A 16451-nucleotide genomic window follows, 5' to 3' on the forward strand; every position below is an offset into this window, starting at 1 on the left:
TCAGTCCGATATTCTAGCTGAGGACTGGATGGTTGGAGGGGGAAGAGGCGAAGGGCAACCCCAGAAAACTACAGATGCCCTGAACTAAGGGAGAAGAAGTGTAGCCTAATGGAAAGAGCACGGGCCTGGGAGACAGAGGACATGGGTTCAAATCCCGGCTCTGCCACTTGTCAGCTGTGTGACTGTGATCTGTAAAGAGAAGCAGCGTGGCTCAGTGGAAAGAGCCCGGGCTTGGGAGTCAGAGGTCCTGGGTTCTAATCCCAGTTCTGCCACTTGTCATCTGTGTGACTGTGGGCTAGTCCCTGAACTTGTCTGTGCCTCAGTTACCTCATCTGTAAAATGGGGATTAAGACTGTGAGCCCCACGTGGGACAACCTGATCACCTTGTGTCCTTCCCAGCACTTAGAACAGTGCTCTGCACATAGTAAGCGCTTAAATACCAACATTTTTATTATTATTAAATAATTACGGAATTTGCTAAACGCTAAGCAAATCAGGTTGGACACAGTCCCTGTCCCACAGAGAGCTCACAGTCTCAATCCCCATTTTACAGATGAGGGAACTGAGGCATAGAGAAATGAAGTGACTTGCCCAAGGTCACATGGCAAAGAAGCGGCAGAGCTGGGATTAGACTCCCAGGGCCGTACTCTACCCACTACGCCGTGCTGCTTCATAAATGTAAAATTGGAATTAAATACTTAACTCCTTCCTAATTTAGACAGTGAACGCCAGGTGGGACAGGGATTGTGTCCAACCTGATTAAGTTGTATCTATCCCAGTGCTTAAAACAGTGCTTGGCACATAGTAAGCGCTTAACAAGCACCATAATTATACGGACTATTTTGCGAGAATAGGCAGACTTGTGGTGGAAAATATGGACCAGGGAAAGCTGTCATGGGAACAATCAATCAATGACATTTATTGAGCGCTTCCTGTATTCAGGGCAGTGGACTGAGCACTTGGGAGAGGACAAAAACAGAGTTGGTAGACGCAATTCATGACCACTGGGACTTTACAGACTACGGTGGGATTTAATAATAATTTCTCCAGAGATAGCCAAACAAGGAACGCTCACGCAGCAATCCATCTCCCAAAAGTTTCCCTGGTTTTAAGGCCTCCTTGCTGCTACCCATTTCTAGCCTAAGTCAGTTTGCCATCGGAAAAAAACATTCCCAGATATGAAATGAGGTGTGGGAGTTTGGGGATGTTTGGGAGGTGTGGGAGTAATGTTAAGATTCTTTCCCTTCTGCGCGCCAACATTGGGCTTCCGATGTCGGAGAGAGGAAGAATCCCAGAGGTCACCCAGCCCGTGATATGGAATAAACCACTGAGGACGGAAAACATTACACTCAAACCGAGCCGTGTCACTCGGCACCGAGAGAGACCTCTGCCACTAAGCCAATGGGAACTCCAGCTGAGAAGCAGCTTGGCCTAGTGGACAAAACTTGGGGCTGGAAGTCAGCAGGGCCTCGGTTCTAATCTTGGCTCTGCCACTTGCCTGCTCTGTGACCTTAGGCAAGTCATTTCATTTATGTGGGCCTCAAGTTACCTCATCTGGAAAACGTGTGAACCCCACAGGGGATTTGGACTGTGTTCAACCTGATTAGCTTGCTCTACCCAAGCGCTTAGAACAGTACCTGGCACATAGTAAGTGCTTAATAAATCCCATAAGGAAAAAAGGGGCGCTAACCTCGGAAAGATGCCTCACAGAGATCAGGGCACCAGCAGGCAGGCTCCGAATCAGAGGCGGGAAGCCTGTCAGCTGGGCAAAGGCCTCTCTTTTTGTTCCAACAGTGTCAGAGGTCACGTCAGTTCCTCGTCAGTCTTTCCGGCTATGCTTTTGCCCCGAGCAGCTTCACCTTGGAAGATACGTGCACAAAATACAAGATACGTGCCCCCCCCGTAGCGGCTTTCCAAAATGCCACTTGCATCGCATCCCTTCTGCAAGTCCTCTGATGGCGACCCACTTCTCCCGACATTCAACGAAAACTCTTACCGCTTCAAGGGCCTCCTTCGGCTTCCTTTTTCCTATCTGTCCTCTCGTCCCACCATACCCCACTTGTGCTGCACCCTCTTAATTGCCTTCTAGTTGTAGGTGTCTCACGCCTTTCTCGGATCTGAACCCCCACTTCTGCCTCTCCTCTTGCGAGGAGCTCTCGCCCTGCTCTGCCCTGGGCCAAACCATGGTTGTCCCCGCCTTCCAGGCTCCCCGAAGACGTCAGCTCCTCGGAGAGTCATCCCCCGATTAAGCCCCACGCTGCCTTCCCGGTTGTGCTTCTCGGCACTTACACCTCCATCTGTTGCTTCCTCGCTTCTCATTTTCCTCGGTATTTGCCCTTTTCCTTCTAGACAATAAGTCGTTAAGGCCAGAATCTACCAACCCAAGTGCTCAGCATGGTGCTCTGAACACAGTAAGTGCTCAATAAATCCGACTGACTGATCGATCGGTTTACCTATTAACTACTTAGCAGTGTGGGTGCGCTGGTCTTCACTACCCTGAGATTACAAGCTCGAGGTCAGGTGTCACGCTTTCCCCTGCTACTGGACATACCCCCAGGCCCGGTGCCATGCCCGCCGGATGACCGTGGCACCAACTTCTGGGCTCGGGATGAGCGATGCCTAGAGTCTGCAGGGTGCGAGGGGCGGGCAGACGGATGCCCCGACGGGGTGGACGCGGGTACTCACGGCGATGAGTTGGTACGAGTTGTTCATCATGGCTATGAGCATGTTGAGTAAGACCACCAGGGAGATGACGTTGTACGTGCCGAACATCGTGGCGCCCACGAATTCCGTGAACTCGTGTGGGGCTTTGACGTTGGTGACGTAGAGGTTCAAGAGGCCAAACACAGACCAGAAGAGCGACTGGAGGGTCTCGAACAATCTGGGAGAGAGCGGTGACACATTAGCACATCCTCTGGGGCCTTTCCAAGAGAAGCAGGCTGGAGGGGAGATGTGCTGGATGGGAGCCGGGGGAAGGTCATGGGTTCTAATCCTGGCGCTGCCACTGGTCTGTTATGGGACCTAGGGCAAGTCACTTCACTTCTCTGTGCTTCAGTAACCTCATCTATAAAACCGGGTTTGACACTGTAAGTCCGACGTGGACAGGGACTGTGTCCAACCCAATTTGTTTGTATCCATCCCAGCGGTTAGTACAGGTATTAGCACATAGTAAGCGCTTAACAAATGCCACAATTGTCATTATTATTAATTTAACAAAAATCAACCTTCTCATCGGGGGTGAGGGGGTTTGTAGGAGTGGGATGAGGGTCTGGCTCTTTTTTTGTCTCTCCTCCCACTGAACCCGAGGTCTGCTCTCCCACCTCCACTAAGCAGAGACCAAGACGAAAAAAGTCTCAGCTTGCAGCCGGAGGGATTTAAGCTGGGCATCAGGATGAGCTGTCTAATCATCAGGACTGATCAATCCTGGACTGGGTTGTCTAAGTAGGTCTTTCTGGAGACAGTTGTAAGGGATGACCAACCCTCCGTTTAGAAAAATATATATATATGTATTTTTACCTATATATATATATGTATATATGTTCGTAAATGCTTACTATGTGCCACGAACTGTACTAAGTGCCACTGTAGATACTGAAGAGCCCCACAGGCCCTGTAACTCCTGGAAATTGGTGATGTCCTGGGGGTGAGGGGTGGGGAGGAGGAGCTGCTGCCTTTATCGATCGATCAATCAATGCTATTCATTGAACACTTACTGTGTGCACAGCACTGCACTAAATGCTTGGGAAAGGATAATACAACAGAGTTTGAAGACACGATCCCTGCCTACAAAGAGCTTACCGATTACTGGGGGACACAGGCATTAAAATAGATTATGGAGAGGGCAACTAGTAGAGTAACAGGGGAACTAGTAAGGTAATAAGGGAAATGGGGGAGTAATAAGGGAAATAGTATAGCACCCCCTTAGAATAATAATAATAATTGTGCTATTTGTTATGCGCTTATGTGTCAGGCACTGTACTAAGCGCTGGGGTGGATACAAGCAAATTGGGTTGGACACAGCCCATGTCCTACGTGGGGCTCACAGTCTTAATCCCCATTATACAGATGAAGTAACTGAGACCCAGAGAAGTTAAGTGACTTGCCCATGGTCACACAGCAGAGCAGTGGCAGAGCGGGGACTAGAGCCCAAGACTTTCTGACCATCAGAACCCTGCTCTATCCACAGAAGTGCAGCTTCCCCTAGGGCCCCTGGGAAAATGTCTGCAAGCCCAATGGGTTTGTCCAACTGGGCTTCCGACCTCGTCTCCCATCCCAGGTATCATCTCCTAGCTCGGTGCAATCGGCACCCTCAATTCCGGTTGGTTCCAGCCCAGGATCAGGCAGCCCAACCCCTAGAGGGATCTTAGGCCACAGGAGGATGACACGTTGTTTCCATGAGATCCATGGAAACTTGGCACTGGTTTCACTGGGGAAGGGGAGCGTAGAAGCAGTGGCTGCCGAGGGTCAACTGGACATCGTTCGACACCTAACTCCCTTCAGCGCTCTCTGCTGACACCCCAGAGCTTCCGGCTACTCCCTGAAGAAAATGCTTGCCTTTCCCATCCCCTACTACCTCTCCTGCTGGCTCTCACCGGCCAAGGGAACCGCAACATTTTCAAATGCCTTCCTGCCTTCTTTCCTCTTATTCTTACATGGGATGGGGCGAGTTCCCGAGCAAACCGGGAGCAGCTATTTCCTATGGAGGCCAAGGCCCTGACCACCTCTGTGGGCTGCTCCCTAGTGGAATACGCTCACCCACCCCTTGCCCTTTTCCCATCAGTGGGCTGCCCGGGTCTGGGAATGGGGGCTACCCAGATGACTTTTCCCACTAACAGCTATTGGAAAACTAGTGACCAGAGGGGGCAAAGGACAGCTTTAGAAATGGGAAGTGAAGAAGAGGAGGGAGAGAAAGAGAGAGAGAAGGGGGGGGGAGTGGAGGAGAAAAAACAGAAGTGGCGAGGAAGAAAGAAGGAAAAAAGAGGGGCAGGGGAAGGAGAAAAGAGAAAAGAAAGTTGAATAGGGAAAAGGAAGACGAGGAGGAGAAAGAGGAGGAAAAGGAGGATGAGGAAGAGGAGAAGCAGGAGGAGGAGAAGGGAGAAGGACTAGGAGAAGAAGTGCGGAGGAGAACGAATAAGAGGAAAAGGAATCGGAGGAAGAGAAACAGTAAGAGGAGGAGGAAGAGGAATAGGAGGAGAAAGAACAGTAGGTGGGGAAGCAGGAGGAAGAGGAGAAATAGGAGGAAAAGGAAGAAGAGGAGGAGGAGGAGAAGTAGCAGGAGAAGGAGGACTCTTACGTGGAGAAGGCATTGTTCTGTTTCTCACATCGGATCCCCTTGCAGTGGTTGGGTTCTTCATCAGCCCTGGTCTCATAATAAAAATAGAGCTGGTTCAATCCATTGGCGAAAGCCAGAAGCACCAGGCAGTAGATAAAGAGGAACTTGAGGATGTCGAGAAGCATGCGTCCCAGGGAGATCTGCAGGGGCCCCAGGTGCGAGTTGGCTGTAAACAGTGATATGAGACGCAAGGAACTCAAAATGTTGGATATTGCAAAGAGGGCCTCGGCGATCAGGGTAGGGTGCCACATCTCCCACTCGTTCCTCGGACGCGAGCCGTGAAACTGAAAGAAACGAGACAAGTGGGGGTGTGAGTGATCCGGGAAGTATCTTCGCCGGAGCCCCCCACTCCCCGACGGGGGACCCTCCCCCCGTCCTCCCCCTCTGTCCGATTTACTACCCGGGTGACAGCGACTCTCCTTGCTGGAAAAGACAGAGCAGATGTGTGTGCAACCAGCAAAACCGGCAACGGATGGGCAGAAGGGCAGAAGGCCCAGGTCAGGATGGGCACAGGGTGCACGAGCTCATTTCTAGACTGTCAGCTCGTTGTGGGCAGGGAATGTGTCTATTTATTGTTGTGCTGTACTCTCCCAAGTGCTTAGTGCAGTGCTCAGCACACAATAAGTGCTTAATAAATATGATTGAATTGAATGAATGAATCTTGGAGCAAGCCTCCAAATGGGAGAGGACACGGAGGCTGCCGTCGGTTGACCTGAAAGAAACTGGAGGGGGCCTAGGAGCCAAAGGCCGAGGCGGCAGTCATATGGGCTGCCTATCCCGTCACCAACTCTCTGCCTGCTGGAGGTTACTTGTTACTTCCAAACCAACTCCCAGCGATCGACAGAAAGTCCTAGTTGAGTTTATTGGTACCGTCCAATAAGTACCACTGAGACCTTAACCATAGCTGAAGATGGGTCCCGGGGACCTTCAGCTCCCTGACTAGAAAATTAACCTGCTTCAGTCAGGTAGTCAGTCAAAAGCATTTATCGAGCGCTTACTGTGTGCAGAGCCCTGTACTAAGCACTTGGGAGAGTACAATATAACAACAGACATATTCCCTGCCCACAACGAGCTTACAGTTTATCTTTACGCTAATGAGATGTGAGCAGGCCACCCTCCTCCATCCCAACACTTTGTTCCCCTCACCAGACCTCTAAGTAATAATAATAATAATTTGGGCAATTGTTAAGCGCTTAATTTATGCCAGACAGTGTACTAATCGCTGGGTTGCTTCGTGTATCCACTCCAGTGTTTAGTACAGTGGATACAAGCAAATTGGGTTGGACACAGTCCCCGTCCCACATGGGGCTCACAGTCTCAATCCTCATTTTACAGGTCAGGGAACCGAGGCAGAGAAGTGAAGTGACTTGCCGTAGGTCACACAGCAGACAAGTGGCAGAGCTGGGATTAGAACCCATGACTTTCTGACTCCTAGGCCTGTGCTTTATCCACTATGTCATGCTGCTTCTCTTTCCTTTTTGAGCCTCCCAATCCTGGAAAGGTTCCAGTGAACACCAGTATCCCCGGAGGCTTTTGTTTCTCACTGAACTGTGCTTGGACTAGAATCGCATTCTCTTACCTGCACATCACTTCTGTGCCCTCAAATTGATCAACGGCCCTGCTTTGGATTTCCACAGCACCTTCTCCCATGGGGCTCAGAGGGCCTGTGCGACTCATTTCCACTGTCTTCACTGCAATGGCAAACATGGCTCTCAAATAGCCTTAAAAAAGGTTTCGGGGCCAGTGGGGAGCGGATGGGCCAATTCAGTCTTTTCCGCGTGACCCCACAGGGTTTCTGAATTTCTAGACTGTGCACAGCTGAGGTGTCGGGTGAGGGTGGCTAAGAGTTTAGTAGCAGTAGTAATTAGTAGGAGTAGTTGGCCCCGGGGCCTGTGGCCTCCAGAAGCAGTCTGGCACAGTGGCTGGACCACAGACGTGAGGCTCAGAAGGTCATAATCCCAGCTCTGCCACTTGTCTGCTGGGTAACCTTAAATAAGTCACTTCACCTCTCTGTCCTTCAGTTACCTCATCTGGAAAATAGGGACTGTGACTGTTAGCTCAGTGTGGGACAGACACTGCGTCCAACCCGATTTGTGTGCGTCCACCCCAGGGCTCAGTACAGTACCCGGCACATAGTAAGCGCTTAACAAATACCACAATTATTATTAATAGTAGTAGATATATTTGTAGGGTGCCCACTGGGGACGGGGCCACTGCTGGCCCAGGCATGGGGAGTGGTCCAGAATAACAAAGGGGCACGTACCCTTGTCCTGCCCGGAGAAAGCTCCACTACAGGCCACCGTTCGGTCCCTTGACCCACCCGATGATTACTGAGGCCACGTCTCCACTGACAGAGTCGAGGACAAAGGGCAGGTCACTAGCGAGGAGGTTCAGGCCCCCTGAGGCTCATGGCTACTGAGGGAAGGGAGGGATTGGCCATTCGAGGATAGCCGCTCCACTCTCCCCTTTGCTTGAAGTGATCCAAGAACGAGCTTCTGGGTCCCGCTCATCCTAGGGTCTGTCGGACAGCCCCGGGGTGGATGCCAGCTGCGGACTTGGGAGGTTGGAGGGCCCCCTGCTCTCTCCCTGAGGGGTTATGCGGCGGCAGAGCTGATGGATTACCTTGACGTAGGCCACGATCTTCAGGGAGATGGTCGCCAGGTAGAGTGAATTCATGGCGAAATCCATCAAGTTCCACCAGTCGTGGACGTACTCGTTAAATCCACCGTCCCACATCTCCTTAATCTCCCCCCAGATGAAACCTGAGAAGAGAACGGACAGAAAAAGGTGACTTTCTCCTCTCCACTCAGGCTCAGTGGAAAAAGCATGGGCAGGGGAGTCTGAGGTCATGGGTTCAAATCCCGGCTCAGCTGCTTATCAGCTGTGTGACTTTGGGCAAGTCACTTAACTTCTCTGTGCCTCAGTTCCCTCAACTGTAAAATGGGGATTAAGACTTTGAGCCCCACTTGGGGCAATCTGATCATCTTGTATCCTTCCCAGCACTTAGAACAGTACTTTGCACATAGTAAGCGCTTAAATGCCATTATTATTATTATTATTATTATCCATCTGCCCCCACAGGCTAAACTTAGGCCAACCCTCCGGGTCTCACCTGGGCACCCCCGCAACTTCTCTGTGTCCTCAGTGGGTGCCCACCTATCGTCAAATGGCTGGGGGGGGGGGGGGGGGCGGCTGACTGGCAGGTTGACTCAAGTCAAGCTCGCTCTCCATCTCCACTCCCGCTCCCCTCTCTCCTGCCCACACCACCCGCCATGCACGGAACAGCCTCCTGTCCACCAGACCCCTTTACTCCTCTCGCTTAATTCCTTGCTTAAGACCGCCCTCTTCTTGGAAGCTCTCCCCGATTAACCTCCCCCAAATGCCTTCAGATCAATAGGTCACAGAAAGCAAAGGGGTGCAGACCCACAATCCAACTGTCTTCTCTCCTATGGGGTGGGACTGGGGAGAAAGTGGGCAGTTAGTCGGGGGCATGGGCCAATCACCCACAAAAACACCAGCTCCCGACCGCTGGGCCGACCTTGCCATTTCTCCAATTTATATTCCCAAAGGCTCCTCCTGTCCAGGTTGGGAGGTTTCAGACAGAGAGCAGTTCACCACCTCACTGATACACGGACATCTGTCCTCCTTCCTTCCTTCCCTCCTTCCTTCCTGATCCACCCCTCCTCAATTTGGAGCATGTAATGAACAGGCAGGATAGTCCTTACTAAAGAAAGCACATCCCTTGCCTTCTCCTGATTAATCATGCTCAGGCTTGTTACTCTAGTTCCAAGGACCGACTGAATTATAGGCACCCGGTTCCGCCAGCTGCCGTCTTGCTTTCCCCTTTTCAGGTGGCAGAGATTTCACTGGAGCCTTCATGGGGTCGGGCCTCCCCACCTCCCAGGGAAGCAGGATGGCTTAGTGGATAGATCACTGGCCTGGGAGTCAGAGGGATCTGGGTTCCAGGCCCGGCTCTGCCACTTGACAGCTGTGTGACCTTGGGAAAGTTGCTTCACTTCTCCGTGCCTCGGTTCCCTCATCTGTAAAATGGGGATTAAAACTGTGAGCCCCACGTGGGACAGAGACTATGTCAATCTGATTATCTTGCATAATAATGATAATATTTGTTAAGTGCTTATTATGTGCCACGCACTGTTCTAAGTGCTGGGTTGGATACAAGGTAATCAGGTTGTCCCATCTGGGGCTCACAGATTTAATCCCCATTTTACAGATGGGTAACTGAGGCACAGAGAAGTTAAGTGACTTTCCCAAAATCACACAGCTGATGTGGCAGAGCCAGGATTAGAACTCACGACCTCCGACTCACAAGCCTGGGCTCTTTCCACTAAACCACGCTGCTTCTTGTACCTTGTATCTACTCTAGCACTTAGAACAGTGCCTGTCACATAGTAAATGCTCCACAATTACCACAAAAAAACCAAATAAACCCATCCCTGGTGGAAAGGGTATCTCTTCTGGAGAACGGAGGGCTTCGGGGTTCCGGCCCAATGGACGCAGCTCCAGACCAAACACTGTCGAGGTCAGCTGGGTCTAGAGGAAATCAAGCAGAGGGGCTATCGAGACGTGAGCAGCCGGGAGCGGAACGAGGACCCCCTGCCCCCGCAGGACCATCCGTAAAATGGGCCAACTGGCCTCCACCTGAATGGCATCCCCCAGAAGAAGCGACACCCCCTCCTCGTGGACCCCGGTCTTACCTAGGACCCAGGGCAGGATCATCCATTCCACGATGGTGGGCGGAGGGCCCTGCATGTGGAGGTCGGTCCTGACGATGTGCTGGGAGGCCAGGAGGAGCATGAAGAGGAATGTTAAGTAGGAGCCGGTGTGGCAGATAAACTTGATAAATGGCTTTTTAATGAACAGTCCCAGCCTGCTCTTGGGGGCGATCAAGTAGGCCACAGAGAGCACAGGGAACAGGAGTCCGATCGTGACGCAGGTCAGCAGCTTCACCGCCCAGTGCTTCCTCCGCCATCCGGGGAAGCCGTCGTACCACAGGGTGGCGAGCAGCTGCTGGCAGTTCGGCTGGGCGACGAACTGGGAACGCAGGAGAGGGGAGAGGGTTAGGCAAGGTTCGTTCATTCATTCGATCGTATTTATTGAGCGCTTCTCGAGTCCCCAACACTCTACCGAGTGCTTGGGAGAGTCCAAAAGAACAATAAACAGGCACAGTCCCCGCTCACAATGAGCTTACAACCTACAGCGGCGGACATTAATATAAGTAAATAAATTACAGATATGCACAAAAGTGCTGAGGGGCTGGGAATGGGGATGAATAAAGGAAGCAAGTCAGGGTGGCCCAGAAGGGAGTGGGAGGAGAGGAAAGGAGGGCTTAGTTAGGGCACCTCTTGCAGGAGGGTGCCCGCTAATCCCCAGCTCGCCAGCTCTTTGGGGTCTTTTTCTTCAGAGGAATGCTGAGACTTCCCTCCGCTCTCCCTCCCTCCTCTGGGAACATGTGAATCAAGGTCAATCCACTGAAGGAAGAGCAGTTTAAATAGTGAGCCGCCTTTAGGACATCAGTACGGAGGAAGCACATGGCCTAGTGGCCTGGGAGTCAGGAGGACCTAGATTCTAATCCCCGGCATGCCATTTGTCCACTGCGTGACCTTGGGCAAGTCACTTCATTTCTCTATTCCTCGACTGCCTCATCTGTAAAATGGGATTAAGACTGTGAGCCCCATGTAGGACAGGGAGAAAAGGAATCAGAAAAGCTATAAAAATCTTAAATAATTCGTGATAGGGGCAAGTCACCACATAATTGCTTTGTTAAAATAAATCTTACAAAGTCAGTAAAAAAAGATCAGGAGCATAAAAGTAAAGCAAATATGCCAAATTGAAAAGCCATGACAAAATTATTAGGTCATGATCATATCTGATCATATCTACCCCCAGTGCTTGGAACAGTGACTGACAAATAGCAAGCACTTTATAAATACCATGGAAAAAAAAAATCCAACAGGTATTGACGTAAAGTGTCTGGGCTTGGGGAGAAGGAAGCTGGGGACAGCCATGAGGACATCCCATTCCCTGCCAACCGGGCACTGGAAACATGTGCCAGGATCATGCCCGAAGACCCACATCCAAACTCCCTGCCCTCTTTCCCTGTGAAGTGAGAAGAGGTGTGCATCACAGGCAATTCCATCCAATGGCAAAACAAAACTTCACGCAAACAGCAGGAGGAACAACAGTTACTGTGAGAATCGTGCCATTTTCAAAGTCTGCCCTCTTGGCATCCTTGGGGCTGAAAGCAGTGAAACAACCATCCCCGTGTACCAGAATGCCCAGAGTTTAGACTTGCAATTGGACTCAGGAAAGTCTGCCAAGCCCGAGTCAGTAAATTGGACCATTGTTCTCGCCCTGCTCCCATCATCTTTCCCCGCTGTGATTTTTCCCTGGGGTCAGCCAGGTCATAAGCCGGTGATCTGATGACCTTTTCCACCTCCTCGACCGTGACCTGGATCTCTCTTTGGATTCAGAAGAGAGCAAAAGAAGCAGCGTGGCCTAGCAGATAGAGCCTGGGCCTGAGAGTCAGAAGAATCTGGGTTCTAATCCCGGCTCCACCACTTGTCTGCTGTGTGGCCTTGGGCAAGTCGCTTCTCTGGGCTTCAGTTCCCTCATCTGGAAAATGGGGATTAAGACTGTGAATCTCATGTGGGACGTGAACTGTGTCCAACCTGCTTAGTGTGTATCTATCTAACCCAGTGCTTACTGCAGTGCTTGGCACATAGTAAGCACTTCACAGATACCACAAAAAAAGGATTCAGATCAAGATTTCAGCCCTATGCTCATTTGTGATTTGTGCTGTTTATTTCTTGGCAGGAGCCCTATAAGGCATCCTGCTTTCTGCCATAACAAAACTGCAATTAGAATAAGAAAAAAGGGCCTTTTTATTAAGTCATTCATGTAGCAGCTCTTGAGAAAACAGCTGCCAGCTCAGCCTTCCCGGTCTCGTATTGGAGGTGGAATTGACAGGCTACCGAATTCATCAATGATTGATCTCGACACCCTACACAGAAGAGAAAGTCCAGCGAAAATCCCAAAACCGGGGATTCCTATTGCTCGCCTGCTCACTCAACTGCCCAGAGAACTAAAGTTTGGCAAATGGTCAACAGTTATTTCCCGAGTGACCACAGTGGGTGGATGCTGAGCTATGCACTGGGGTCCACGGTAGGAAATCGACCCTCCTGGACCTCAGGGAGTTTACAGCCTGACATTGGGAAAAAAGCAGACAAATATAGAATCCACCTACAGTGTGGCCAGGTGGATAGAGCCCGGGCCTGGGAGTCAGAAGGACTTGGTTTCTAATCCCCACTCCACCATTTGTCTGCTGGGTGACCTTGGGCAAGTCACTTCGCCTCCCTGTGCCTCAGTTACCTCATCTTTAAAATGGGGATTAAGACTGAGTCCTACGTGACAGAGCTGGAATTAGAACCCAGGTCTTTCTGACTTCCAGGCCAGGGCTCAATCCACTAGGCCATGCTGCTTCTCCTGGCCGCCTTGTGCTGCCTCCAGTCTCCTGCCCTCCGGCCCCTGTTCTCAGGGCGGGTAACACGTTCGGGCAACGCACCTCACTATCCGACGGCTCCGGGCCTGCGGCTCTTGGGTCAGTCAGTCTAACGATTGCATTTATTGAGCACTCGCTGTGTGCAGAGCACTGTGCTAAGCGCTTGGGAGTGTAAGCTACAATACAACAATAAACAAACCCATTCCCTGCCTACAACATGCTTGTAGTCTAGAGTGCTGGCTACCCTCTGCTCTCTCGGCTGCTTCAGCTTCTCCCCATTCCTCTTGCAGGTCTGCTAACCCCTCCACCAGCTTCCACGACTCCTTTCCCTTCCGTACTCCTCCCCTCTTCTCCCAGACACCCACCCCCTTCTTCCTCTTCAAAGCCTTATTGAAGAGACATCTCCTCCAAGAGGCCTTACCTGGCTAATCCCTCCTTTCCTCTTCTCCCACTCCCTTCTGCATCACCCTGACTTGCTCCCTTTATTAATTTCCCCACCCAGGTCCCCAGCAGGTATGTCCATATCTATAATTCTCTTTATTTCTATTAATTTCTGTCTACCACTCCAGACTGTAAACTCGTTGTAGGCAGGGAATGTGTCTGTTTTACTGCATTCTCCCAAGTGTTCTCCATGCAGTGAACACTCAACAAATACGATCGACTTACTCATTTCCAGCTCAGAAAGCTGGGAGGGTGGGAGAAAGTCACTCAAAGCACCACCCCTGCCTGAATAAGTTAATGACTATCAAAATCCGTGCTGATTTGGGCTCAGCCCAGGTAGCAGCTGAGAGGCGAGAGAAAGAGTGCTCTCAGGGGTCCTCCGGGAGCTGGGGTATAAACTCACTCTCTTCTCCCCTGACACAAGGATTCTGTTCCCTATGGTCCCCACGTGGAGGAAGACACACGCCTTGACTGGTTCTTCCAACACGGCTCCGGGCCGCATCCAGACAGCTGCGCGTGGTCGGGAGAATGCTCCCTCATCCCTTGAGAACGCCCTGACCGATACGTGGAGTGTCGGCACCCGTCACTGAACGACTAGGTGTTGCTTGAACTGCTTGGCGCATCTATTTTTTCCCAAACCATTTGAAGAGGATGATATCATTTATCCTCATACCACCCCTGCGAAGGGAAGAAGGCAAGAGCCCCATTCTACAGGTGAGAAAACCGAGGCCCCGGGAGGTGAAGTTCCTTTCTTTCCCGGGGCGGACCTGGATCTCTGCACTCTGCCCACTAAGACAGGGGAGACAAGGAGGGTCCCAAGTGGAGACAAGGAGGGTCCCAAGTGGAGACAAGGAGGGTCCCAAGTGGTGTCAATCGCCATCTACACCAGGGGGCCGGCCCCGACCCCACCTGAAAACCCCTGCGGATCCCTCAACTCGAGGGATGAGCCATATTCGGTCTCATCTGACCTAATAATAATAATTGCGGTATTCGTTAAGCACTTACTATGTGCCAGGCACTGTACTAAGCACTGGGGTAGATACAAGGTAATTGAATTGGACACAGTCCCTGTCCCACTTAGGGCTCACAGTCTTAATCCCCATTTTCCAGATGAGGGAACTGAAGCACAGAGAAGCTAAGTAACTCGCCCAAGGTCACACAGCAGACAAATAGCGGAGCCGGAATTAGAACCCAGATCCTTTTGGGTTACAGGGAAGAAAGTGGGAGAAACCACCAGCCAGTCATGGCCTTCCGTCCCTTAAGTGCGTGATTCTGGAAGACTCTAAATAATTGGGTGTATTAAAAAAAAATCTCTTTAGGCAGGGAGATTCGGAAAGTCACCTTGAGGTATAGTTAACATTCCGAGGCTTAGACAGTGGTCCGGGCCTGATGTTTTCTGAAGTAATTTCCATGGTAATGAGCTATCTTCATGTGTTTCCTAATAGAGATCAGCTGATTTGAAACTGAAGCATGGGAAGGGAGAAGGAAGGGGGAGGGAGAAGGGAGAACGGGACAAGGAAGATAAGGACGGGGGGGGGGGGGGAAGGGATGGGTGGAGGAAGGAGGAAGAAGGGAGAATTAGGGAAGGAAGATAAGGAGGGGGAGGAAGAGAAGGGAGGAGGAAGAGAAGGGAGGAGGAAGAAGAATGGAACATTGCTAAAATCTGCCCTTTCTTCGCACACTGCTACCACGTTAATATAATCACTCATCCTGCCTAGATTACTGGATCATCCTCCTCGCTGACCTCCCAATCTCCGGTCTCTTCCCACTCCCGTCCATCCAACCTCCGCTCTCTTCCCACTCCCATCCTTACTTCACGCCACTGCCCGGATCACATCCTTCTACAAAAACATTCAGGACATGTCACACCCCTTCCTCCAAAATCTCTAGTGGTTGCCCATCCACCTCCATATCAAACAAAAACTCCTCACTACTGGCTTTAAAGCACTCCATCACCTTGCCCCCTCCTACCTCACCCCTCTTCTCTCCTTCTACCACCCAGCCCACATATTTTGCTCCTCTGGTGCTAACCTTCTCACTGCGCCTCCATCTCGCCTGTCTCGCCGCCATCCCTTGGCCCACGTCCTGCCTCTGGCCTAGAATGCCCTCCCTCCTCAAATCTGCCAGACAATGACTCTCCCGCACTTCAAAGCCTTCTTAAAGGCCCATCTCCTCCAAGAGGCCCTCCCAGACTGAGCCCCAATTTTCCTCATCTCCCACTCCCTTCCGCATCATCCCGACTTGCTCCCTTTGCTCTTCCCCTCACCTCCCAGCCCCACAGCACTTATGTATAGACCTATCATTTTATTTATTTGTATTGATGCCTGTCTCCCCTCCTCTAATAATAATAATAATGTTGGTATTTGTTAAGCACTTACTATGTGCAGAGCACTGTTCTAAGCGCTGGGGTAAATACAGGGTAAACAGGTTGTCCCATGTGAGGCTCACAGTTAATCCCCATGTTATAGATGAGGTAACTGAGGCAAAGAGAAGTTAAGTGACTTGCCCACCGTCACACAGCTGACAAGTGGCAGAGCCAGGATTCGAACCCATGACCTCTGATTTCCAAGCCTGGGCTCTTTCTATTGAGCCAAAATGCTCTAGACTGTGAGCTCGTTGTGGGCAGGGATTGTCACTCCATATTGCAGCACTGTTCTTTCCCAAGCGCTAAGTACAGTGCTCTGCACACAGTAAGCGCTTAATAAATATGATTGAATGAATGAGGGAATTAAGATAAGGAGGGGGGAGAAGAGAGGAGGGAGGAGGGAAGGGGAGAATGGGAAAGGAAGATGGGGGAAAGGGAAAGGAGATGGGAGGAGGAAGTAGGGAGAATAGAAGGAAGATAAAGAGGGGAAAGAAGAGAAGGACGAAGGGAGATTGGGGGATAGAAGATAGGGAAGGGGAAAGAAGGGAAGGGGGAGGTGAAAGCCAGGCGGGGGAGGGAGCAATAAAGGGGGAAAAAGAGGAGAAAGGATGAAACTACAGGGAGAAGAGCAAACTTGGAGGCATGTCCACTGTGAATAATTCCTCCTCTTCTCAGAATGCCCCTATGGCTAACAACTCGGTTCAGAAATCTGCCAACTGTCACCTTGCCTGATGTCATTACATCAGAGTGGCTTGCAACGCTGTGGGCAGGGTAAGTGGGAGGAGAGTTTAGCA

General features: G+C 51.1%; 1 protein-coding gene across 2 annotated transcripts in view; it reads right to left on the reverse strand.

The window, feature by feature from the left end:
- The window catches only part of TRPC5 (transient receptor potential cation channel subfamily C member 5), a 173920-nt gene that overhangs the window by 19549 nt on the left and 137920 nt on the right, over positions 1-16451 (reverse strand). For both annotated transcript variants that reach the window (XM_029066957.1, XM_029066958.2), the window contains 4 exons: positions 10048-10384; positions 7955-8094; positions 5294-5616; positions 2686-2881 (listed from right to left, as the gene is read on the reverse strand). In XM_029066957.1, coding sequence (XP_028922790.1) covers positions 2686-2881; positions 5294-5616; positions 7955-8094; positions 10048-10384 — 996 coding nt within the window. The remainder of the gene's footprint in view (positions 1-2685; positions 2882-5293; positions 5617-7954; positions 8095-10047; positions 10385-16451) is intronic.

Source organism: Ornithorhynchus anatinus, chromosome 6, assembly GCF_004115215.2.
Source record: "Ornithorhynchus anatinus isolate Pmale09 chromosome 6, mOrnAna1.pri.v4, whole genome shotgun sequence".
Lineage (NCBI taxonomy): Eukaryota > Metazoa > Chordata > Mammalia > Monotremata > Ornithorhynchidae > Ornithorhynchus > Ornithorhynchus anatinus.